Genomic DNA, 24,960 nt, shown 5'->3' on the forward strand with positions numbered 1-24,960 from the left:
AAAACACCCTTGCACATATGTTTACTCTGGAGTGTTACTGCTGATCTGTCCATGAACTAAGCAAGAGCCTTTAGGAAAAAAACCAACAAACACTTAATTTGTTGTTACTGTGAGGAATTACTGAGAAAATCTGTGAGTGACAGGCAAAACAACTCACAAGGCTGGGATACCAGTTAGCTAGTTATGTGTACAGTTAGAGTACAGAAAACTATAAGTATCTAACTTCATGAGCTATTATTTATTTCAAATACAAATAGGTCTCAGCTCTCAAGTGTGGAAACCAAGAGACAAAGAAAATTCTTGTGGTATTTTTTCTCCAGAGGAGGATGTCATTGGTACACTCCCAATGTAACCTAAAGAAACTCTGAAGAATCAAGAGATATGAATAATTCAAACAAGGTTCTAATTAGCTGACAATACAAGCCTACACGAAACACATTCTAATTGTTATAGAATTAAAGACTGCCAAAAGCTACAAGCTAAAATACAAATACATTTTTATTTCAAGAAGACTGTTCAGATTCAACTTTCAGGACTTTGCAAGTTTGGTGCTGGCCCATATTCCACCTGAAAGAGTTGCTAAGAACTGCATAGGTAAAGAAATGCTTTAAGTTGATATAAACTATTAAAAAAGCAAAACATATGTGACCAGTTCGTGAGATTGAATACAATGCAACCAAGTCCTGACAAATAAAAAAATGCCTTGGACTGACTCTGAAACTGAACTCTGCCCAGACTAATTTATATCCAGACACTGGGCCAACTTAAAATAAGTTCAACTGGAAATAAGTATAGCTCTGATTTATGTCATATGGTCATCTGTTTATCATATGGTCAGCAGACTCTTCAGACTAGGAGTGTTTTAAATAATTCCTGCACATCAGAAAGCTGTCAAATATATTACTGTATTTATACTTATACTATTTATTTCTGCTTAAACAAAAATGGTTGTACTGTATTCTAACTATTTGTGTATTAAGTTTCAGGTCATAGTGGATTTAAACAGACAAGTTACATAAAAAGAATAAAATAAGAAGTTTGTGTTAATATTTTAATTAACCTGATCAAAAGGCTTAACATGAAAAGGGATTAGTTAATGCTGTTGAAATAAGCAGTCTTGGTGATAACTTGCATGTTCTACTGCTAGCTTAAGCCAATTTACCCTTGTGTACCTTAATAGTATTGCCCATTATCAGCTGTAACAGAGTTTACATTTAGAGTTAATATTGGTACTTAAGTCCAGTTCAATGTTGCCAAAATCTTTACTAACACAGAATTTCAGCTGCCTCATGATATCTCATGCCATTTCAGAGTGGTCAGATCCATGGGCTCTTGACCGCAGGAAAAGGCTGGCAGAGCAGTAATCTCAATCAGTGAAAAAACCATGACTACTCTACACTTGGTCCCACGGCTCTGTACATGATTGTAGGAGACACAAAATATTTTGTGAGAAACACAGCATTCTTCATTTTGACATTTCATGGAATATATGGTGACCAAAACAGTAGTGCATAAATGTATACTGAAAGAACAGGCAAAGAAACACCCTCTAACTTCCTATCATAGTCAGTTTAGATAGTGGTGTAAGAGAAGGGAAATGGAGAAAAAAAATTGCCAGGGTCACTTGTTTTTGCCAAGTCACCCATCACATTGCCATTCTCAGAGACGGAATGACCTGAGGACCACTGCTGTGTGTTATTTGCCAGCACATTTGCCAGCAACAGCACATCGGGGAGAGGTTGTAAGTGGAAGGGATTTGCAGTAGTGTTCAAAGAGGAGTTTATTCTCTGAGTATAACTATTGGCAAAGAAAATAGGAAGGTTAAATGGGTTAGAGTTCATAAAAGTCAAGGAACTCCAAAATGGTGAGTATGTAAAAGACCCTGTAAAATCAAGCGGATTTGGCATTCTTTCCATGAAACAGTCTAGCACTTAGCTGCAGCAGATGTAGGCAGCTTCTGTTCCAGCAAAGATCAAGGGCAGAGTGAAAAAATACATCTGGACAGATCATAGTAGTTTCAGTATACACCTACTTTCATTCTTTCTCTTCATTTTCTAACATTGTAATTATATTGTATTCTGGATGTAATGCAATACCACTGAAAAATTCCAAACTTTCTGTGGCAACAAATTTTTGATATTTACTTCCTAGCAGAAAAGCAGGAGGAGGTTGTCAAGTCCTTTTAGTGAACATTGTAATTTTAAATGTAGTAGGTCAGGATGCTTTTTGTTGCCACATTAGTTTGTAATTAACAGACTAGATTGTTGGGACAGTCTATGTTACTTTATTATCCTCATGTCTTGCAAAGTCTTTGCTATAACACCAAGCTTTGAAGTACCAGGTATATATAATGGCTAAAAGATGATTCAGTGATAAGCACTGCCACCTAGGCATAAGGTACTACACGATACCTCCAAAAGCTTGACTATTTGTTGGATCGTGTTTATTTTAATTTTAAGCACATGTAAGGGCTTAAACTTACAGGGAGTCTTCCTTCCTCCCTCCCTTCTGCAGATAACTTCACAACATAAACCCTGTTCCATCCTAACATTGCTAGTTACCATCCCTTTCCTTTCCATTAATTACAACGGAAGCCACAATTTGTTGCTTTCTGGCACCCTCTGCTGCTTTACACATTACACCACAGACAGCATTTTATAGATAGTTGCACAGTTCCTGTATCTCCATTAAAACATCTTCCCAGTAGTTGCATTTCCCAGACCAACCAAATAAAAGCTGACGATATTCATACTTGGTGTGTGCCCTCATTCATTGTTTGCAGATGTTGATGTTTAATTCTCAAAATCTGTCTAGTAGCTCTTTTCTAAACTTAATAGGGACTCACCCTAAGGAACAGAGATAGTAGGTCTGGCAAATCTGTAGAAGAGTAGCCATCTCATGCTCTAACAGATGTCCAGATAACACACTTCCCAGAATTTGGAAGCTCCCACAAACTTTCATTCACAAATGAGAGCTAGAAAGAGTGGCTTAGATGCCTTTCAAAGTGAAAAAATAATTGAGGGTTCAATCAAAACTACACAAGGCACTTTACATGGACGCATGTCCACATGTCTGCACCACACACCAAAACACAGGCTCCCACTGTTTCTCAAGAGTCTTGCATGTTACTGAAGCTGCAGAACTTTCCTTTGTCAGAAGAGGCAGTGGTAGATTATGGAGAGGCAGGAAGAAGGATGAGTGAGAGGCCTGGGGACTCCAACTCAATGTTAAGAAATGTTCTTCTGTGAAAAGTCTACCTCTCTGAGGAAACTCAATGGTTCACAAACATAGAACAATTTTCTAAATAGAACCTTTTCTAAATAACATACAGTACCCAAAATTACAAGTCTAAGCAGAAGTGGGAGTGGTTAAAAATCTTTAAATAGAAGTAAGTCCTCAACTATAAGAGAACTGGCATTTTGCCACAGTTCAAAAATAATCAGACATTTGAAAAAAATCTAGAAAGCTGACAAAATCTCAAAACTACCAGAAAGCCTTGTTTGGATATACTGTAAAATAAAACCACTTCAGATACATTGTTTATTTTCTTGTTCAGCTTAAATATGCATTTTTGCTCTTCAGCTAAACATCGTGCACTTTCTTCTCTATTTTTAAATCCATTAAACGTTCTAGACATTCCTAGTATTTATAGCATACTCTCCCTATAGAAGATGATAAAAATACACCATCATGAAGCACACATATTTACAGTAATCTTGCTGCTGCTCTCTGGGAAAAATCTGTTAGTGTCTATAACCACAGGTGCTTTCTAAAATGTATGTCATAGTCAATTTGTATGTATGTATTTTAACTGCATATTTGTGTTAAGACTATTCAGTGCATGGCAATTAATGGAGGTTTCAAGGCTATTCATTCATCACCTCTTTGTCTAAGCACGTGTGTCACAAATATATATTTGTTCAATTCCAAAACTTCAGGGAATGTTCACATTACATTTTTGAGGGGGAAAAACCACCAAAAAAACCAACTAAAAATTGAAGAGGATAGAAAACTAATTACAGATGAGGTAAATAGGGAGACCGTCAACTGTATCTCTTCAAACAATAAATACTCAAAATGTATGCCACCTATTAGTCTTCAGGCATACTGCAATATTTCGTCTCTACATATTCTTCCAATACAGTTTAACTCAAGTTTCTGATCAAATGACATTCCTGACAAACATAATTGAGAGATGAGGAGAAGAGATGGGTGAGATGGTCATGCCTCAGTGGCATGAAGGTAATGCATGGGAGGAGGGGAGAGGTTAATGGAAGAGGAGAAAGGGGAAGGTGTGAAGGAAAATTGCTGATTTTAGGAAACAAAAAGATTTTTTTAGCATTTGGTAATCTTGGTCTACAGAAGTAAAATGTGCATAACCCTAATTCCAGTCCTAACCAAGCAAACTCAACCATAACCTAATGATTCAATAGATTTCATGGAGACTGTATAAGTATTCATCACAGTATACGTACTTTTCATGACATGATTATTTCATTAACATCTAGATGAGTTATTCTCATGTATTCTGCACAGTAATAACATAAGGGATTTGTAAGCATAAATAAAAAGGCTAATAACAGTGTATGATTTGTACTTCATAAACAATGTACTTCCAGCCTAGTAAAATAGTACTCAGGATGTGTTCCTGTGGCATTTTCTTTTGTGACTTCAGACAGTCAAATATGAGTGACTCAGGGGAATATGTATCTCGCTGCCTGATGCCAGTGAGTAACTCTGAGCTGTTCTGTGAAGAGAGATTTTTATAAATCTTGTGGTCCTTTTAACATTCTCTAATGTAATGTTTTGAATGTAAAGATAACTGCTCATTTCAGTGCAGAATAAAGAGATCTCAAGAAAGTCAAACTAGAATCAAACCATATCAAAAAAGTGATGACTTGGTTGATTGCCTTCTCCCGCTCTTCCTTTCCAAGATGATAACATTCTTTTAGGCAGGGTGAATGAAGTGTCCCATTCTTTATTCTCTACTAGATCTAATACTTGCAGCAGTTGTCCATCCTTTCCTCAGCTTCCTCTTTCTCTCACAATAGAAATGTGGTTGGTCTACCACAAAAAGGCAACTGTTACTCTGCTTGTCTGTCCAGCTGTCACCCCATCTATATTTTCTTTTTAATTTCTTGAGTTCTTGGAAATTTTAGGGTTTGTTCACAAAAGCAGTTGGAATTCCTCCTCTGCCTGTTATATGCTAAAATGATTTGTCTCTCATCTTACTCAAACTGTCTGTGTTAATAACATTAATTTTCTCTTTTCAGCAAAACTTAAAACAAGAATTCCAACCTCTACATCCTTGAGTGTCAACCATCCTTAACATTAAGACCTTTAACCTTATCCTTACAGGAATTTTGTCCTCTTTCATTATTCCCTTCATTCATATAGTCACAATTATTCCCATAACGTATCCTTAGACAGACCCTCATTTTATTTTTTTCTTTTGGGACACACACATCTCTATTTCTGACAGTCTCATTTTCATTCTTTCTCTAATCTTTATGTCAATCTAATTTCTTATGCAAACAAAAAAAATAAACTTCAATTTCTACACGAATAAAAATGTCACTTCCTGTAATTCCTTCAAATTGCATACCTATTTATATATTTTCACTGTAGATATATCTACATGTATTGCTTTTAGTCAGAGAATTTTTAAATTTCTGTGGTACAGAGGATTAAAAAAAAACCCATGAGCTCCCTGCAAGGCATACACAAGTTTATAAAATGGATTTGCTGATATCTAAAACAAAGAGAGAGATTCCATTCCAGAAGGTCAGCTTCTAAAATTTTGTCCTGCACTCATCCTCTACGATTCAAGAGTTTGAAATATGGGAAAGTTCAATGAGATAGTTGACTTCAATACTCACTGAATGCCAAACAAATTGCAAACTCTGTGAAGCCATCCTGTATATAGTACACTGTACAGTGGATTGAAAGTGCCTGGATGTGCCGAACATGTTCAAGAAAGTCTTCCCTGTAACAGCTAAGGACAGTCACTGGGGAAAGATGTGGGAATGGGGTTAGTTCTCAAGGGAAAGATCAACGCTGAACCTACGTAGGAAATGAGAGGATTTGTTTAGAAAGCATCTTCAGAGGGCTAGCTAGGACATGCTCTTGGCTCTGACAGTCTTGGGCACCTGGGTCCTGGGAATCCCAGGAAGGTTTAAAGTTGAATGTAGATCTCCTATATAGTGAGGAAATTCAGAAAGTATAACTAGTTAAGTAAAAAATTATATGGGTCTACTTGAAAGTACCATCAGAAAATGGGAAAGCTGAGTATGTATCATGCTGAGGAATGTCATTTCCTTCATAGATAAGCATCTGCTTAGATCCTTTTATAATGGAGCTCTATCAGACTTGCCTGCTTTCATCTAGAGTTGCTGCTGTTCCAAGGTAGGAAAGAACAGAATGTGGAAAAAAGTATTGTTTACCAGTGTGGTTCTAATGGATATTTTACCCACAGTCCTGAAAAAAAGAACTGCATGAGACTTTACTCTTCCAAACCACAAGAGCTGGATTCAGAAATGCAGAATTAACAGGTAAGTAAATCCTTGTGAGGAGGGACACCAAAGAACATATAAGCTGTGCATTACCATAACAAAATTTTCCCAGGGAATGGGAAGTGTGATACTTCTGCCACTACTTAAAAATTCCAAGGAAGAAATGCAACTGATGGGAGCTTGGTAACATTCAGGCACACGCTCAGCTACACTGTCCTCATAAATTTCCTCTCTGGAAAACAATCTGGCTGGAGGATGCACAAAAGTGTGGACAATATGGGTAGTTATTAAGAGCAATTTGGAGCCCTTTGATCTATTTTGTTGTCCAAACTGTGCCTTCATCAATGAGAACAGAAATCCAAGTGTGGACTTAATTAAATCAAATCAGAGTCTGCTCCAAAAGGTAACAGGTCTCCAAGATAAGAGGGTCTTTTACTTGACCCAAGGAAGCACCTAAGAGAAAGTTCCCATTGTAGCAGGAACATAACTACTCATCTCCAGTGTGACCAGGTCCTTTGTAATGCACCTGGCAAAGGGAGACACTTACAGAGTAGAGGAGAATTTTAAGATGATACTGGAAATTCCTATACTAAGTGTATACAAAAAGGCAAAAGATATGGCATTCCATTTGTATTGCTGAGAAGGTGACAGAATGAAAAATAAAGCATGCTTACCAGCTGTCTCATGGTTGTACATTGTGTTTACAAAAGGAAAAGGTGTTTTGATGTTTTACATTGAAAACTTCTCTGGCAAATAAAAATAAGTTTGTATATTCCTGATGTAGGTATGCCAAAGAACTAATGATCTCAATTCCTTAATCTAGAATACAGGCATAGTGTCACTGGAATGAAAATCTCATTTCTTCCTCTGTTTCAGACAGAAATACCGTTATTGAAACTAAAATCATATTTTGAACTAGTTGCTAATGGAAGCAAAACTCTTTTTCTTCCCCCATTCATTTCCATACAGTCCTTTACCTAATATCTGAGCATATTCTTCAAGTCAGCTCTCCCCCAAACATCCACGCATAAGCTGTGACAATGTCTTGCAGGTTCTTTCCATGTAACAAAGGTAAAATATGAGCTCTCCTACCTAAAAACACAAGAAACCTCTCTCAGAAGTTCAAATTTTAACTACTACCATTGTCTTTTCTGATTTTACTTAGATCACTTTCATAGATATTATGCTGTGAACCTGACATCCTTTTAGAAAAGTACTTTTATTTTTTACCCTCTTAAGGCTACTTCATTTTCAAATCCTAGATACCCCTTACCTATCACAGAGGACAGGAAAATCTGTTTTTTACTCTGTCCAACCCATATTGTGAGAAGCCAGTCAGTTGACTACATTTTTAAACAGCAATTTGTATCAACTGACTGTTTTCTCAGGCTTTTTCCACTCTCGCATGCAAACAGCACCTTTCCCAAAACAGACTTAACTAGATTTCAGGCTATTCGCTTTATTTATGAAAATTAAGCATGCAAGCATGTTTCATGGAAATGAGACTACTCTTTTCCACTCATTTAAACATATCAAACCTGAAGAGATGACAAAATTATAGTCTGTTATTCCCTCATATTTTCACAAAGCTCTTAAAGCAGCCAGTTGTGAAATCTGTGAAGAACCACAGATAGGCATAGGGTGACAGTCTGAATTTAAACAAAAGGGGGTAATACAGATGTCAGAGGGGGTCATAAGGTGTCACTTCAGGAAGAAGGTGGCCTGCATATTAAAGGAGCTGGGATTAGTTTTCAAAACTCAGATTGAATTCCCAGTTTCCCAAGGGACTATATTTCTACACTTAGCCAAATTTCTGTATATATATCAATGTGTCACATTTATGTAGAAGGCTCATCTGGAGCTGCTCCGAAGCACAGAAAGTATATCTTGAATCCAAACAGCCTATCTCACCAACAGCTGCACCAGCAAACCCAGGAGATTCTTAGAGAGTTCAACGCTGTGCAGGTAGGAAGAGCTCTCATGTGTGCCCACTTGACAGTGAACATAGGGATGATATTTTCAGGCTTCCCAGTCCTCAAAGAGCTACTTATAACCATAACCCACATATTTTCACATGTAATTCATGGGTGTTAGTAGAACTCTCAATGCTTACTTTATACAGAATTATGTTGTTTTTCACAAGCAATTTTTAAACACAGAATGCCAATGCTGATGTTCTCGTCCTTGGATATTGGTGTTGCTGGACGCTGGGGGATACTACTCAACAGTGTCTGCTCAGCACATGCCTGCCAGAGGAAGTCTGAAGGGCACATACACTTTGTGGCACACTTAGCAGTTCTAGTTTCCACCTATTTATCCTGTCCACAGGCTGACTCTCTGCTAAGAAGAGATCTGCATGCACCTCATCCCCTTGCAACCTTGCCCTTCTCCAGAGAGAAACTCGTGCATATAAGCAGAGATGGAGCCACTGGGGGCTTCTATGGGACTCCAGGAGCACTACAAAGCACATCTAGCACATTAAGCAATGTCTACCAGTATATACATAGTAATGTTATCCTACTTCAGTTTTAGGCTTCACCCACTTCTTCACCCACTATGTCACAGAAAATTCTCTCTATCACATAAAAAGCTCCCTGGTTATGTAGAGACTAATTCACTTACTCCACCTTCCTCTTGCTAAAGTACACAACTTTTCTTCAGTCTCATAGAATAGAGCAAGATTTCTGGCATTCTTCTGCCTTTTTTCTAAAACTTCTGAGATTTGAATATGAAATAATTTATCCCTCAATACATCTCAAGTTCTCAGATTCTGTGTGGAACATCAAACAGGTGAGCATAATGACAGATATGAGAATCATGATAAAGCTAACTATGCACAAACTGGATGCTGCTAGGCTTCACAGGTTTTTAGTTTTTATGAACTTGGACCTATTGAGCCAATTCAATTTGTCTGCAAGTATTTTATATATCGCTGCCAAAATGAGCATGGAGTGCAAGACATTGCAATAGATCTAACTAAGGGAAAACTAAACTCTAAGCATTTTATACACATTTAAATTAAACATTAAAATATGTTTACCAATTAAGGTAATAGCTGAATTGAGATGCCTTAAAAATCACTTCAAAGATGATGCCGTTGACAAGAGGAAAACAAAATGGTGAGCGGAATAGAATTTGAGAATATGAGTAGTGATTAATTATGAATTCATATCAATATCATCCAGAGAGAATATCAAGTATTTCCAGCAGCAGACAATCCATGATAGTGCCCTCTAGCTTTTTTAAGCTAATAAAATGTCTTACACATAACCTCCTGGAAAGGGTATCAAATGGCAGATGAATAGAGAAAACATTTCTTCTTAATTGCAAGTTATGAAAGCAAGGATTATGAAAACATTTGCAAAAAGAGGGTGGTGGGATTCTTAGTTTTATCAACTAAAAATGTTAAAATGAAAGTGGTGAATGAATGGTTAACAAACATACCACAGTAATATTTTGACTGTTGCTGATTTGAGGGCTGATATTCTGGCAAATCCTGATCGGACATATTGCTACATACTGGTGCATCTCAAACATGCAAACTAACTTTGATCACTGTTACATTTTTTTGTGCATATTACCAACACATAGGAGTCCACTGCTACAAGAAGAGAACTGCCCTACCACTGAGTGGGTTGACAAAACTGAGCACTGCTAAGGGAAATTACCTGAAAATCTGGCAAAATTGTGCCACTGCCTAGGTTAGATAACTGCACAGCCCAAAGGCAACAAATGGAGGGCAGACTCAGAAACTTTGGGTTTCTGAGATGCACTGAGGAAAAACTAACAAGCTTGAACTACTTTAACTTCAGTACATTTTAAATTTCCTAGCTCAGCTGAGAAATCAGCATGTCAAAAGGCAGGAAAATAACCTAATCAGTCTGTAGAGATAAAAAAATGCAGGAAAATGAAGTCAAAGAAGGATAAATAAATACATTACTATTAAGTTAAAGTGGCTAAATGGGACACTTTAGGCTCTGCACAAACACTGGTGTATGACTACGTACAGGAGTTTTTGAAGCACCTGTTTTGAAACCCAGAGCACTTAGGAATATTCTTTGGTCTGGTTGAGCTGAGAGATGGGCTTATGGGAGGAAGAAGATGGACACAAAGGGATTCCCACAGGTACTGCTGTGGCATGGGCATTCATTGACCCTGTTTCTCCCATAGCAGCAGCAGCAGAGCTAGAGAAGAAATCCAGAATCCCCATGCCACATCAAAATGCAACTATCAACAAGGAACGTACACCAGTGTTGTTGCTTTGCAGATGCAGATGTTGCTAGAGTGCAACAGAGACTTCTCTGCAGCTCGTCTCTCTCTCATGGAAATGAAGCTTCATAGACATCAGATTGGTGGGTCCCTAAGCAATCCTAAATGGCCATAAACCAGTTACATAACCTTGGAAAATCATATCACTTTTCTGTGCTTTTGTCTCTTCTTGTTTGTCTTGCCTGTCTGAAATGGCAAGTTTTAACATGATTAAAGTAGAGACTGATTATCTCTTGATTTGTGTGTGTAATACTAGAGTTCCACACTGGAGTTCCCAACATTTTCAGTCAGGGTCACTAGGTTCTAGTTTAATGTGATTAATTAAAATAATAACTATTATTACAGAAATTGCACATATTCTTTCTATGGACAGTTCAAAAAGCCTGAAAGTCAGAGAAAAAGCTTAATCTAAACCTGGACATTTTCTGAACAGTAAGAACCGAAAGATCCCATTATTCAGTTCACTGGTACTCAAAAATTTTCCCCTTACCTCCTGAAGCTTTGCAGAAAAAGCTGCAAACACCTTTCCCCTTTAAAAATGCACTGAACAAATGCACTTCTCTTTTCTATTCAACTCCCATTTTTAAGCCCAGTTTCAGCAGTTTGCTACTACGCAAGCTCATCCAAATAGTACTCAAAAATCTTTGCCAGCTAAACAACCATGCACCTTATTTATGTATTATTTGAATGGTAACAGAAAGGCAAACACCTCAGCATGGGGGAACATGACTAGAACTGCAAATGATTCAGCAAATGCATGGTGATGTTACTGAGGCTCAGACTTTGTTCCTGTCGCTTATACAGCCTTCTCAGCTGGTTTTATCTTATTAAATGTAGTTGACTTGCCATAAACACAGTAAAAGATTAATAAGACTCCATATGAATCATAGTCACTAAATGCTTCTTGTCTGAGAGTATTAAAAAAGTCTTTAGGCAGCTGCCAGCTATAGCTCAGAGAGCCATATGACTAAAGTGCTATTTCTGAAAGTCTTGGAGTCAGTGCATCTAACTGGACTTCACAGTAGACAATCCAAAAAGCTATTTATATTTAAAAACAATTTGGCAAGTCTTGTTCATCAAATCAGTTTTCCAGACACAAAGACTCCACTTAATTTGTTCTTGGACTTACCGCCCTTAAAAATTAAGTTAAATGAAATTATTTGGATCATTACAACAGGTCTGCTAAGGTAGTTCTGGATTAATTAGAACTGATGAAGTTTTGCTGCCAGGTTATCTCAAGGTCCAAAGTTAGTGAGCACAGAAATGAAGTGACAAACACTAAACAAGCATGGAAAAAAAGTATCAGGAATACTATATGAGAATTAGGACCTTATGGTAAACATGGGACAGAATATTCATAGTATAAATAAATCACTATTAAGAAGCATATCAGGAAAGTGCAGTGGTGCCAACACAAACTAAAAATAATTTTATTCTTACCATTTGAGAGTGGCTCCGGGGACAGCCATTGATATCTTCAACCTTTTCATTTGCTAAACAAAAACAGAGAGAAGAAAAGCAGAAGTAAACAATGAGATAAAACTTTCCTTTCCACTCCCCTCCTGATCAAAAAAACCCCAACCAAAACCCGAAAAACTTAAAATTTAAAAAATCCAAACAGAAAAAAAACCCAGAACAGCAGAAAAGACACAGCAATAAAGTGCAGAGGGTTTTGTTGACACAGAGCCCCTTTCTAAGTAAAGCTCAGTCGTACAGTAACAATACTCTTGTTAGCAGCAGTTGCTTCCACATGCCAAATCATGCAAAGGGGGAAGTGTGAAGGAGGTCGCTGCTAATTCTTCAGCCCCTGCAAAATAACTGCTGACATGAAATCTTCCACAATTGTCTTTGCAGGGTCAAGATACAGTTTCAAGGCATCCCAGAAAGTATGAGCCACTCCAACTAACAAAATGCACACATGGGAGACATATGGTTTAATGGAGCACTCATTTCTGACAATTCAAAGTGTGTAAGATACAGTTCTGGCCATTTAAAGTATGGTTAAACAGCAACTTCCAAACATGCTCACAGAAACATATTTTTTAATTAAGACATGGATGAACTACACAAATATCAGAGACATATGGACCCAGTCAAATTGTATTATTCAGGGTTCATCTTATTATTAAATATGTTCAATTTGAATTATATATTCCCCCATGCAAGGAGTCAGCTTGCACTGCTTCCCTCAGCCCTGGTCTTACCGATGATCTGGATGATTTCTGCTAGCAGAACTCCATCTGCAATGTCCTGTTGCAAATCCTTGATCAACCGCTTGTGGCCAGATTTTGCTAGGTAGTGGTTAGCCCAGTCAGTGTAAATCTGCAGAGCAGAGGGGGAGGGCAAGGGGAAGAAGGGGAAGAAGGGAAAGAGGAAAGAAGACAATAAAAAGTTTTAAAACAAATGTTGGCTTGCACACCAGAACTATTTTGGATCACATTCCCATTTAAGAAGTCAGCACCAAAGGAAACAATTTTAATGTGCTTTTTTTGCCCTTTTTTTAAAAAAAAAACTGCCATGCCCCTCCCCCTGCTATCCTCTGTTTTATTTTAACTTCAAATGATTCAGGCTGTTTCATGAGGCTTCAGACTTGCTGTGACCAAGCAAAATTCCCCTTATGAGTGTAAAGGAAACTCCTGTTGTAAATCAATCACATCTATTGCAATTCCACCTCCCACACTTCTACCTCTACACATGCCCCACCAACAATTTTCATGCTCTGGGGCTGCCTAAGAGAAAGTGATAGCAGAGAAATGTGCCTGTGTTTGGGCAAGGATTCATGAGGTTGTCACTGGCGTTCCTGCACCTGGGGATGCCTCTGTAACACTTTGCAGTATCACTGTGCCCCACTGCGCAGGGACAGGTTGTTCATCCACTCGCCTACAGTTCAAAGTGTTCTAATGTGCACAGAGGAGGCTGAGAGCACCAGATGCACAGTAGTCTTATCACTGGAATTAGAGTATATATATTCTGGAAATATGCTGTGTCCTTTCTCCTCCTAAAGTGGAAGGGGGAAGGATGAGTTTGAGGAGCACCAAATACTTAGCAACAGGCAGCACAAAAATGGCAGTTATCAACAAAAGGTCGAAAAGGACCAGCTGAACATCTTCCTCCAAAATAAGTGAGGAGAGAAGAGGTGAAGAAAGAATTTGAAGGCATTTTATAAGGCGTGTATGTACACAGAGCATTTGGCAACACCTACAGCATGCACACAAGCAGAACCAGGTTCACTTAGGGTGAGATAAGAGGCACAGACATTTTCACCTCTACACTGAAGGAATAGTGCACTCCAAGAGGTGCTCACACCATCCTGGGGTGTCCCAGCATACAGAGGGAGCTCAGACTAGTGGAGATTGGCAGGAGGTGTCACACAGATGGAGGGTACCAGTGGCCCTTGGCAGCCAGCCCTGCCTCCCTTTTGCAGGGTGTTTGTGACCTCTCTCCTCACTCTAGAAAACAGGACTTGTACAGAACCTTTGACCACCATGGGATGTTGCCACTGAGAGGAAGCATATATGTATGACAGTACCATTGTTTGAGTAAATATAACAACTAAGGGTCTTTCTCTGCTGAGAATACTGTTTGAAAATGTTGAAACTGCACCTCTTACTTTATAAACATCCTTTTATTTAACCTCATAGATCCCTGGGAGGAAGATGTCAGAAACCCATTTCATGAACAGAAAAACAGAGGCCAAAGCCATTAACTATTTGCTTATTTTACCTAGGAAATCTGCAGTAGAGTAAGGGTGGGAAAATGGATGCAATTCCCAGAGTCTTACCCAGAGGACCATCATCCGCTTTTCACCCCTCAAAAGTATAACCACCTAGTCCATGTTCCCCTGCTAACGACTCCTTTGCTACGTGAGAAACTTTGTCACAGATTTTCTCCCTCTTTCTCAGAAGAGAGAAAATTTTAACTTGTTTGGCCTATCTGATTTCTTCCCCTATTCCTGCAGATGGATCACTGGCTGATCTGCCACAGCTTTGACAGCTTTAGAACTTTAGATAATTCCACAGAATTAAACTGTGGAAGTGGATTCAGCTCCCCCATAGCCAAAGGATGCTGCTATTCAGTGGGGCCCTTAATTTCCCTGATGCACCCAGAAGTCCACTTCAGTCACCTGATTGATATTCTTTTTTCCCTATTACAAGTGAGTGACATAAAAGGCTCCATTAAAATGTTTTATTAAAGTCAACTGTAGCTGCAAAAGTGTTTCTTCAACTATATAACCATATATAATGAATTCTAATGTGGGGTCTCTAAAGATTGTAAAAACACATATTTAGTACAATATGAAATCATGATGATAAAGATGCATACCACACCCATAGCATCATATATTCCCTACTACTGGTATTTTGGCTTCAGTCATTCTATTAAAGTAATGTCTCAGAAATACTCTCTGAGCTATTACTATAAGCAGAACTATTTTCTGTATTCCAATGAAACTGATCCACTGGAACATACAGATTTTAATTCCACTAGTATTATTTTAGGTTAGTTTCACATTACAAATAAAAATACTTTAGTAGGCATTTCCTTTTTCATTTGTCACACCCTCACATAATTGGGTGTATCAGTCCTAATTCTGACTACAATTTGAACTATCCTCTCACTAAGCAGACAAGGAAATTTCACTGTAGCAGCTGCTATGCCAGTGTCTACTATTCAAAGAATGGGCTTCACTGAACCATCCATCCCCTTTGCAATTTTCTTTTTCCATTAATTTAAAAGTGATAAGCATAAAGAATGTAAACTGTTTTTTAAGCAAAGGTTGATAATCCACATAATACAAAAATTTTTCTGATGGTCAGCATTTTGATAGTCATCCAATGGTAGAAAAACAGTACTGGGTGGAGGCAGTGTTAAAAGAGTAGTTTTTTCACTTCAGAAGTATTCTTAAAAAAAATAATCAAAAAGGCAAATAGTTGTTGATGGAGACAATACAGCAAACCAACACCCAGCTGGTAGTGGAATATCACGTGTTAATTCCTCTCTTTCTGTAGGGAGTACCACTTGCTTCTGTTTCCCCTCCCCCCTTCCCCATAGGATGCCCTTCTCATTAATCTCATATTTCTGGGAACCCAGCTGCTCAGGAATTAGTCATAAAAAATGAAAAGCATGTAGATAGACACATGAAATTATAAAAATGTACACATCCACTATAATCTGTTTACACTAAATTTTCTGATGCAAGTATAATGAGAAATAGAGAATCCCCCTTTCAATGTAATTATGCACCTCATAAAATTTAACTCTCTGGGAAAACATAAAGCTCCAGTGTGCATTGTCATTGACAATACTCACACAGAACAGAAGATAAAGAATCAGTAACTTCACGCAGCAGTCTGCTTTTTACAGGTGCTCCCCTTCCACTGGGTGCTGAGCAGCTCTAAGGAGGAGCTGTGCATGCTACCCCTCTTTTCAGAACCAGCAGATCATGCCATCTTGCATTAATTGTGCAGCAGTATTTCCCCAAAAACCTCTTATCTTCGATTTTTCTATGCTAAGGCTGTTTCAGAGAGGAACACAGACATGAGGGTTAGTTGTTGCAGTACTTCCTGTCCACTTTGGCACTCCAGTAACCCTGCCCTATAGCCACACACTGGGCTGGGCTTGCTGATTCACTCACTTCCTACGCAAGCTTCCTCTCCTACCACTCTGCTTTACAGGCACATCTGACACGGGAATATTCCACTCCAATGCTAAACTCTGACTGCTGACAATATACAGGATAGCCGCTGTTATCTGTGACATGAAGGATCAGTCTCAGCAACACAATAACAGAACAAACCTGATCCTGTGTTCGTGGGATCCGAGCCCCATCCCAGCACCGGTGATCTAACAGCTTGCAACATGAAACAGGATTCAGCTGGGCAATCCGAGCTCGAGCACAGCCGGCTCATGTTAACAATGGTTTCCCCCAGCATTCCTCAACTGCTCGTCATACCAACCTTCAACAGAGTAGAGGAAATAAACTCTGATACCCAAATATAGTTAGGAACTTCACCTCGATACTTTACATGTAGCTACAAGGAGCACAGTAGAGCTGCTTGGCAGGATCTGTAATGAAGCAATACACTTCATAATGCAGTAGCTTAATGAAGTGAAAAAGAGAGAGGATCTCATAGGTTACTGCCTTTCTTAGAAAATGCTTTAATCATAAGCCATGTAATTATACATCAGGCAGTGCTATAATGCATCCTCTTTAAAACTAAAACAGAAATGCTACCACCCACAATCAATGCCAAGTGGGAAATGTCAGGTGGGTTTCAGAAGTGCAGGCAGCCTATTGCAATAATAACGCATGACACTTTGTCACTATCTTCCACTAAATCAGCTCAACGTGCTTTCCAGGCATAAATGAGATCACCTCTTCTATTTATTATTTCTGTAGACATGGGGAAACTGAGGCATAAAGGCTGCTTTTTGATGTGGCTCACTCAAGGGCAAACAGAGATGGGAATACAACCCAGATATTCTGAGTTAAAATCTTTTCTTCTATAAGCTTTTCTATCAGGTAATTTTATAAAAAGGCTTGGTGGGAAAATGCATATTCCAAGAATCGGGACCCTTCCAGATATTTTTGTTTGTTTGCTGTGGAATATGGAGACTCAGCTCTGAAAATGGTCTCCTGTTGCTATCGAGAAGACGGCTTTCCATTCTTAGAGTATGCCTGTGTCACTCACTCATGTACCAATGCTGCTACTTAGGGAGAACACCAGTTGCTGCCAAGTGAGTTATACTAAGACCTTATGACAGATTTCCATGCCATTTAGGAGCACAGGTTATATTTGAAAAATATTAAAATATTTGTCCACTATATGAAAAAGTGTCCTTCCTAGATATGTGGAATAAACAGATAGTATCCAGTTCTCATCACATGTCCTTTAAAATACTCTGTAGGAGATGACTGAATCCTCATTTATTAGCAAGGAAGAACTGAAATGCTGTCCACCAGTACTCACTCTCGTGCTCTCTTCTGTGCACAATGTCACCTTAATACCTTTGGAGGTTGGGATGCTTTTTAAGAACTCCATTTTCCAAAAAGAATCTGTAGGCAACAGCAAGGTTCCCACAGATTTTTCTTTACTCATCGTCTTGTGGCAAACAAGTGTTGGAGAAATGGAAGACAAAACTATATATTACCAAAGAAAACAAATGTTGCTAGCAGTATACCAGGGTTACAATATTTCACATCAATACACAATACTACTTTCTGGCATAGCAGGAGTTTGTCTTTCATCCTATGTTTGGATTATATGAATACATTTCACAATTCCTTTTTTTTTCCTTACAAAAAAAAAGAAATAAAAGAAAATGGAACTATTAAATAGGTCCAAGACTAGAATTTTAACAGTCAGTCAAAGTGGAAATATGGCATAGTTAACCCAATAAAAGTGCTACATGACTTTCTAGTGTACTGTATTTACTCTGCATAAAATGTTGCCATTGGAGACAACTGATAGTTGATAGCAGTTAGAGCTTTTCACCCATAGACACCTTTCAAATTGTGCTTGAAGAAAAAGAGATTGATGAGTTGCTCTCTAGTATGCTACAAAATGGCCTGCAAAGGCTGCATATCTAGTTCCTACAAGGTTTTCCAGTGTTTGGCCTACCCTGGATGCTTAATACCCAATAGAGCCTACATAACAGTCCCAGAGTCCCTGATGAAGAGGATTTGCCAAAGGAGAGGGCATGACCACAACTCTATTTCAACATAGCTATTCTTGGCTAATAAATTGTGGGTAGCAAAGCACATGTTGGAGTGTCCCTGAAGCTGTTTGTATTTATAAAGAGCTGGGCAACACATTGAGTAGTGTTAGAATAGGGTGAGAAAATCAGATTGCAATGAGATGCCTTTCTCCTTCCTACTGCCTATACATTAAGGAAAACTCAAATGGAAGGCAGGATCTGACCTTTTAAATATTTTCTTATTGAAGGTTATGCTGCTGGGATGCAAAAGAATAATTTATTAGCTTCAGTCCTCCACTTAGCAAGGAAAAAGGCTATCCTGGAAAACAATGGTTCACATTTAAACTGCCATAAGAGACAGATCAAGCATTCAATTTATGTCTTGATTTAATCGACTATAGAAAACACACTGCAACTCATTTGCTATGAAGTAAAGCTAGGGTCTGGGGGGTGGCACTTTCCATAACATTAAGCAAATTACACAAGAAAAAAAAAATATTTACACAATTAAAAATATATAGCCAGAAAATGAAACTGGAATGACTTAATTTATAGGCAAGATGGAAGCTAATGCACTTCATTTAACAAAATGAAATAAGTATTAAATGACATTCCACAAACCCTGTTTCTGAATCCCACTGAGCAAATGAGAACAATTATGAGTTAAGGAATAGAAACCACTTAGAGGGATACATGCCAATTAACCAAAATGTCAGAATCCCTGTAGTACAATTCTATTTTGTAAATAGCAGCATGTATCCATCAACACTACTCAGTAATTTACAGATAAAAACACAATTAAACAAAACTCCACTAATCCCAGCTAAGAAAATTAGTAGAAACAATACTCTTCAGCAGTCACTGGCAAGCTTTAGATGACTTACTGAACTTTAAGGAGGCTGTTTTATATTTCCAAGTTTCACTTACAGTTTGTGATCTAATCACTGAAGAAACAGTACTGACTTACTGTGTTCCTTTTCCACTCATTTATTCCCAAATCCTAATTCAGAATTAATTGAACACGTGTATTTGAGGCCAATATTCACCAATGGCATAGGGTCAAGACTTTTGATACTTCTGTGCCAGATGAAAGGTAACAGTATGAGTTTCTTTGAGTGTATATTTGTGTGCATTTGCATGTAAAGTTAACTGAGTAATTTGTATATTGCCCAGCTAAAAATCCAACTCTTTATAGAATAAAATAACTTGTTCACCCTTTGTAAAGAATCATACCAATTTGCTTTACAGTTTAATCATATAATTTTATTGGCTTCCTACACCTACTCTTCAGTCCTGTGCAATGGCAATAAAATACCACAGGAAGGAGCCAGATATTCATCCTTCAGCTTCAGGGACCCCAACCAGACAGCTGCTTCTCTTCAGGCTTGTGCTGCAGGGAAGCAATACTTTTCAAAAGAGCAATACCATCACGGTTATCAATATTGTCCTGGAGCTTCCTGAATTATCAGGAGACAATACTAAGTAACACCCACACAAAGTGATCCTCCAAAGGAGTCAACCTTGACACTCTCTGTTATAAATACTCCATATATTTGTCTGTACAACTTTGGAACTATTTCTTAGATATACTTTTTTTTGTATCTTTAAAGTACATTTCAGCACCCATTTGGTGAAAGTACAATAAAATATGGGAGCTATTATTCAATGTAGTTTTTATGTAAAACATTGATTAAAACTAATATCTTAGATAATTTTATCAGAGCGAGGAAGACCAGGATGCCCTGGGGGGCATAAGTGTTACACCTAGAGACACCACTCAGAAGGTATCTTACCATTTTAGTTCAAATAAGTAATGTGATTCTTAATGTGATCCTACCACTTGGGCTCTATCAAAGATCCTCTTCACGTAAAAAGAAACAGAGCGATGTGCTTCAAGAGCATGAATGCACTCCATTCACTAACCAGAATTTAGTCCATGGAACAAACTAAGTAATTCTCCATCCCCAAAATGTGTACCTTAGATGCTGGCTCCTAAGTACCAAACTTGAGTTTTCCTACAGAGCAACCCTTCCTGCTAATGTTGGCATAAATGTGTCCCAGAAGTGAGGGGGCAAGGAGTATGTGATAAAAAGAGCTGATGACTGTCCTGTGTGGTGAGACACACAGAGATGCTTCTGTAAGATGATGTGATGCTATAGTAGTGACAGATATAAGAGGAGCATATGCTTTGTCTTGATAGTAGTGATGTGTGAAGAAAGTAATTTGATTAAAAGCACAATACCAGAATTCTCTAATACAATTAAATGAACTGAAATATATGAAAATCCCTCTATCTCCTGTAGGTGCACCCACACTTGAACATCATCCAAGCCTGCCCAAAGCTTGAAGCATGGCTCTCTGTGATAGTTCCTGACTAAACAGAACTCCTGCAGAAGAAACAGCCGATTTAGGAAGGAGCACCTTTTACTCTCCAAAGGAAGAAGGATAAAAAGAAAGCCATGTTTTTACTTGTCTGGGCATCCAGGATAGCAATGGTGACACTCCATACCAGAGGCCCCACTCCATTCCCTTGAATGAAACTTCCTGTGCTCTAAACTTGTATGAATTCTACTTCTCATAAATGTCTTATCACTTCCAGGATAAGTTTCATGATCAGTCCTGTGTTCACTTGAATGAAGAAACGCACAGTAAGCAGAGTTAAATTTTCTGCAAAGGGAAAAATGAACTGAATTTGCACAGATTTCCTTTGCAGTTCACCAATATCACAGCAACACAGATGAATGGAGAAAAGACTTCTACAATCTCAGACCTGACTACAAAGTATGAAGTAATTCAAAGAACAAAAGCATCATTACTTTGTTGATTTATTTTTGTTCACAAGCAAAAAGCCACTCTTGGTATCAAACAGACCATTCCTGGATTGAGTCAACACCTGCCTTTGTAAATCAGCAATGGAGCTCCTTACATGGAGCTGAGACACTGTGACACTACTCCAGATTTTCCATCAAAGCTCATTTTTAGGATTTATAACAGGGAGATTCTTTCCACACTGCAATTTGGCATTAAAGAACTTGGCCTGGGGATCAAAATAACCCTCTTCGCCAGCACTTCTTTTTAAGTGTGGAAAGGCAAATTTCTGATATATAAAGATGTAAAAATATTAAGACATACATTTCTTCTTTTCTTGTGAGAAAACAGTAGTAAATAAGACTGTAAGACTGCAACTAACTTTAAAGTCTTCAGGAATTTTTGAGGCTTAGAGACTAATTTGAATTGTCTGTTTTCTTCTCATGTGGGAGAATAGCTCTGAAAATCAAACTAACCAAAATACACTGTTTGCTTTCTGAGCTACATATTTTATAACAAGACATTTTAACTCTAGCTTAATTTTTCTCTGGGCTTTGATGTTTTAAAGTTGTTTGTCACAAACTCTATGATTTTAATAGCGATAAATGTCTTGCACACATTCAGCACACCACTGAGGTGCTAAAGGTCACACAAAATTATTAAGTAAATAGGTTAATGATTTCAAGTGTAAGTAATCTGAGCCTTTTCTCACTGTTATTAATCTGTTAAAACAGGTCTTCTTGGTGAATGTGAGTATAGTAATGGTCATGTGTGTGCAACCATTTTGCCTTTTGCTACCTGGCTGAAGCTTAGGAAAATTAAATTATGCTTACACAGATGACAGCCTACACATATACTTCGTCAGATCAAGAAATGTAAAACAGTGTTTCAGGACTTGGAAGACTAAGGACATAGCTCAGTACAACAGGAATACCACTTCAGGACATTTCCTTTTTTCCTTTGATCACCATTGAAAGCACTGCCCATAATAAGGACCTGCCCATTCTGATTATAATAATTCTTAAATTTACAATCATCCAGCACAACAAATTTTATGCATGAAGTAAGTTTTGTCAGTCAATATTCTTAAACAACAAAGAGAAGGTAATAATCTTATCATAGCTTTGACAATAGAAAACTTTTCATCCCAAATGAGATTCACTATTATAATCTCTCTCATTTCTTAATGAAAGATGTGTCTCACATACATCTTCTGTAACACAACTGAATTTAGAAGGATCTTACAATGGAAAGAAAATGGTTCTAGATTCCTACTAAAAATGTTCTCAACACCCTTCCTTTCTATTATAAAAGGTGCCTCAACACCTCTAGTGAAGGCTTTGGCTGCACTTCACATGAGAAGAGGTAGTGTCTCAAGGAGGGAGGTCCTTTTGACCTGGGGAATCTCCTTCACTGTTCGATGTCCCATGCAAACCTTCCAACAGATATCCAAACTTTTGATTCTTCTACACACTTCTTTAGGACTACAGCACCCCCCAAAATAATACATGAATAATCACATGAATATGTGATTCATGACTCAAAATTTTTTCAGCCATGATTTACCTCTGAAAAAAATGAAAACCCATTCTTTTATGACACAAAACAGTGCTTTTGTGTTTGAGGTCTGTTCTCTGGGTCCTCACAACTGGCTGTACACAGGGCACCCACTGCCCTCTTCCTCAAGGGACTGCTCTCCACACCCCACAAGTCTTCACTCACTGTCCTATGTTTCCTTTTAAAATACACATTCTGGTGATACACTGTGCCTTGGATAACAGACTAGAAATGAAGGATAAGGATTGACTAACTCACTTGAAAGGGTCACTGCCTTTAAATTTAGTTCAATCCATATCTTCTACCTCCCACAGAATCACCCCTTGGGACTAAAGGCTTCTGTAAAGGATTAGGAAGGAGATACTCTCATTGCGGCCACACCACTACACAGAAAATAATTCAAGATTTGGGAAGTTGTGAGCAAGAAGCAGATGAGGAAGAAAGGAAGTCACTGAAAACACAAACAAATAACTTTGCTGGCTAGAGATTATAGCATTCATTTTGGACAGAGGTGGTTGTTGTCCAGCCTTTTCTTCCAAGAGCCTTTCTGTGTTTTGTCCCACTAATGTAAGAAATAGAAATGATCCAGTAAAAGGAGTATCATATCTCCTCTCAAATGAATCTCTAATCCAGTCACCTACCACCTTGTGTCCCATCTCATGTAAGGTTCAGTTGTTTTCTTGGACTGTGGTGCTGCACAGCACTAATGACACCACTAGCTCCTCAGGTAGCGCTGAGAAGGCTGGCACTCCAAGACAGTCCACACAGCTGTTTAATCGTTCAGAGGCGTGTGGAGTATTATTTTGGGGAATTCTCTACTTTTTTAGAACAAGAAAAACTGGTTTTTTCCAACCTTTCTCATTAACCTTCTAACTCCCGATAAACTAGGAATAAAGATAACTTGTTAGCGCTTTTTTAATTTTTTTTTTAACAGGAAATATTTATTGCTGATGAATAATGAATATTTCATTCTGAAACGCTGGGTTGTTTGGCTGGGTTTTTTTCCAGCTCTAATTTCTTCTTATAGTAGGCAGGTGCTTATTTCACCTGCCCTTTAAATAAACCTGGCTGGTATGATGCTTGAGTCTGTGAAGCCAATGCAGCTTCTGAGCATTCTCAGAAGTACGATTTCATGTCTGTACAAATCCTTAATGCAAAAAACTGGAATGGCTATGGATGGAATACAAGTGCTGCCAAAATAGACAGCTGCTGAGTGGGAGTTCTGAGGATGAGAATGATGGATATAGGCACCTAAAATGCAAGTGAGGTAGGTCAGAGAAACATAATTTCTTCGGGGGAGGAGGGAAGGTCATATTTCAGGAATTACTGTACAGAGGATATCCTTTGTTAAAAGTCCAACCATTTCCTACATTATTTAGTGCATAACATAAGTATAGAATAGAAGAGTCCTTAAAACAAGTTTTTCCTTAAATTCTTTAAATTTAATGTTGTTCCTAAAGGTTTCTGACAACAGAGGATTGCCTTTTTTTAATGATACTTACTGAATGTAATTTTGATATAAATGTAAGGAGAAATGCTTCGGAGGAACTTCCTGAAAACATAAAGAACCCTAATGCATTTTTAATATTTTATTTTAAAGAATTTATGCATTTGGGAACTTCAAGTTCCCAAAAGTGAAGTTTGAAATTTTATGAAACTGATGTACCTCTAGAGCTGTGTAGTTCCACAGAAAGGCTTCTCAAACATTGCACCAGATGGCTTTGTTCTTACCCTCTCTGGCAGCTTCATGTTACTTCACTATCAGGAATAAAATTCCATACTTCATCAATGCTTCACTTTATGTTACTGTCATTATCTTATTACAGGTTATAATGGTATTGGCATTATCTGCCTAATAATTATTCCTGAGTCCAAGTAGTAAAACTCTTTTAAGCTCTGATCTATAGTCTGCTGAACCACTTAAGTTTCATCTGTGTCTCTTAGTCTGAAAAAGATATTCCATACATTAAGGAAGAATGAAAGTGGGCAAATGGCTTCTCTAGTCTGTGGTTTTGTAGTAAAACAATCCCAACTCAGCTGGATAGATTAAATGCATTTCTCCAAAATATTATATATCCCCTTATTGTGTAAATGAATGTACTGCATTCCTTCAACT

General features: G+C 38.0%; 1 protein-coding gene across 2 annotated transcripts in view; it reads right to left on the reverse strand.

The window, feature by feature from the left end:
- The window catches only part of NAV3 (neuron navigator 3), a 254,918-nt gene that overhangs the window by 168,589 nt on the left and 61,369 nt on the right, over positions 1 to 24,960 (reverse strand). For both annotated transcript variants that reach the window (XM_051795689.1, XM_051795690.1), the window contains exons 2-3: positions 12,986 to 13,103; positions 12,222 to 12,274 (exon numbers count right to left, since the gene is read on the reverse strand). In XM_051795689.1, the coding sequence (XP_051651649.1) occupies positions 12,222 to 12,274; positions 12,986 to 13,103 (171 nt within the window). The remainder of the gene's footprint in view (positions 1 to 12,221; positions 12,275 to 12,985; positions 13,104 to 24,960) is intronic.

This window comes from Manacus candei, unplaced genomic scaffold, assembly GCF_025592945.1.
Source record: "Manacus candei isolate 608988 ecotype Guabito, Panama unplaced genomic scaffold, ASM2559294v1 h1tg000043l, whole genome shotgun sequence".
NCBI lineage: Eukaryota > Metazoa > Chordata > Aves > Passeriformes > Pipridae > Manacus > Manacus candei.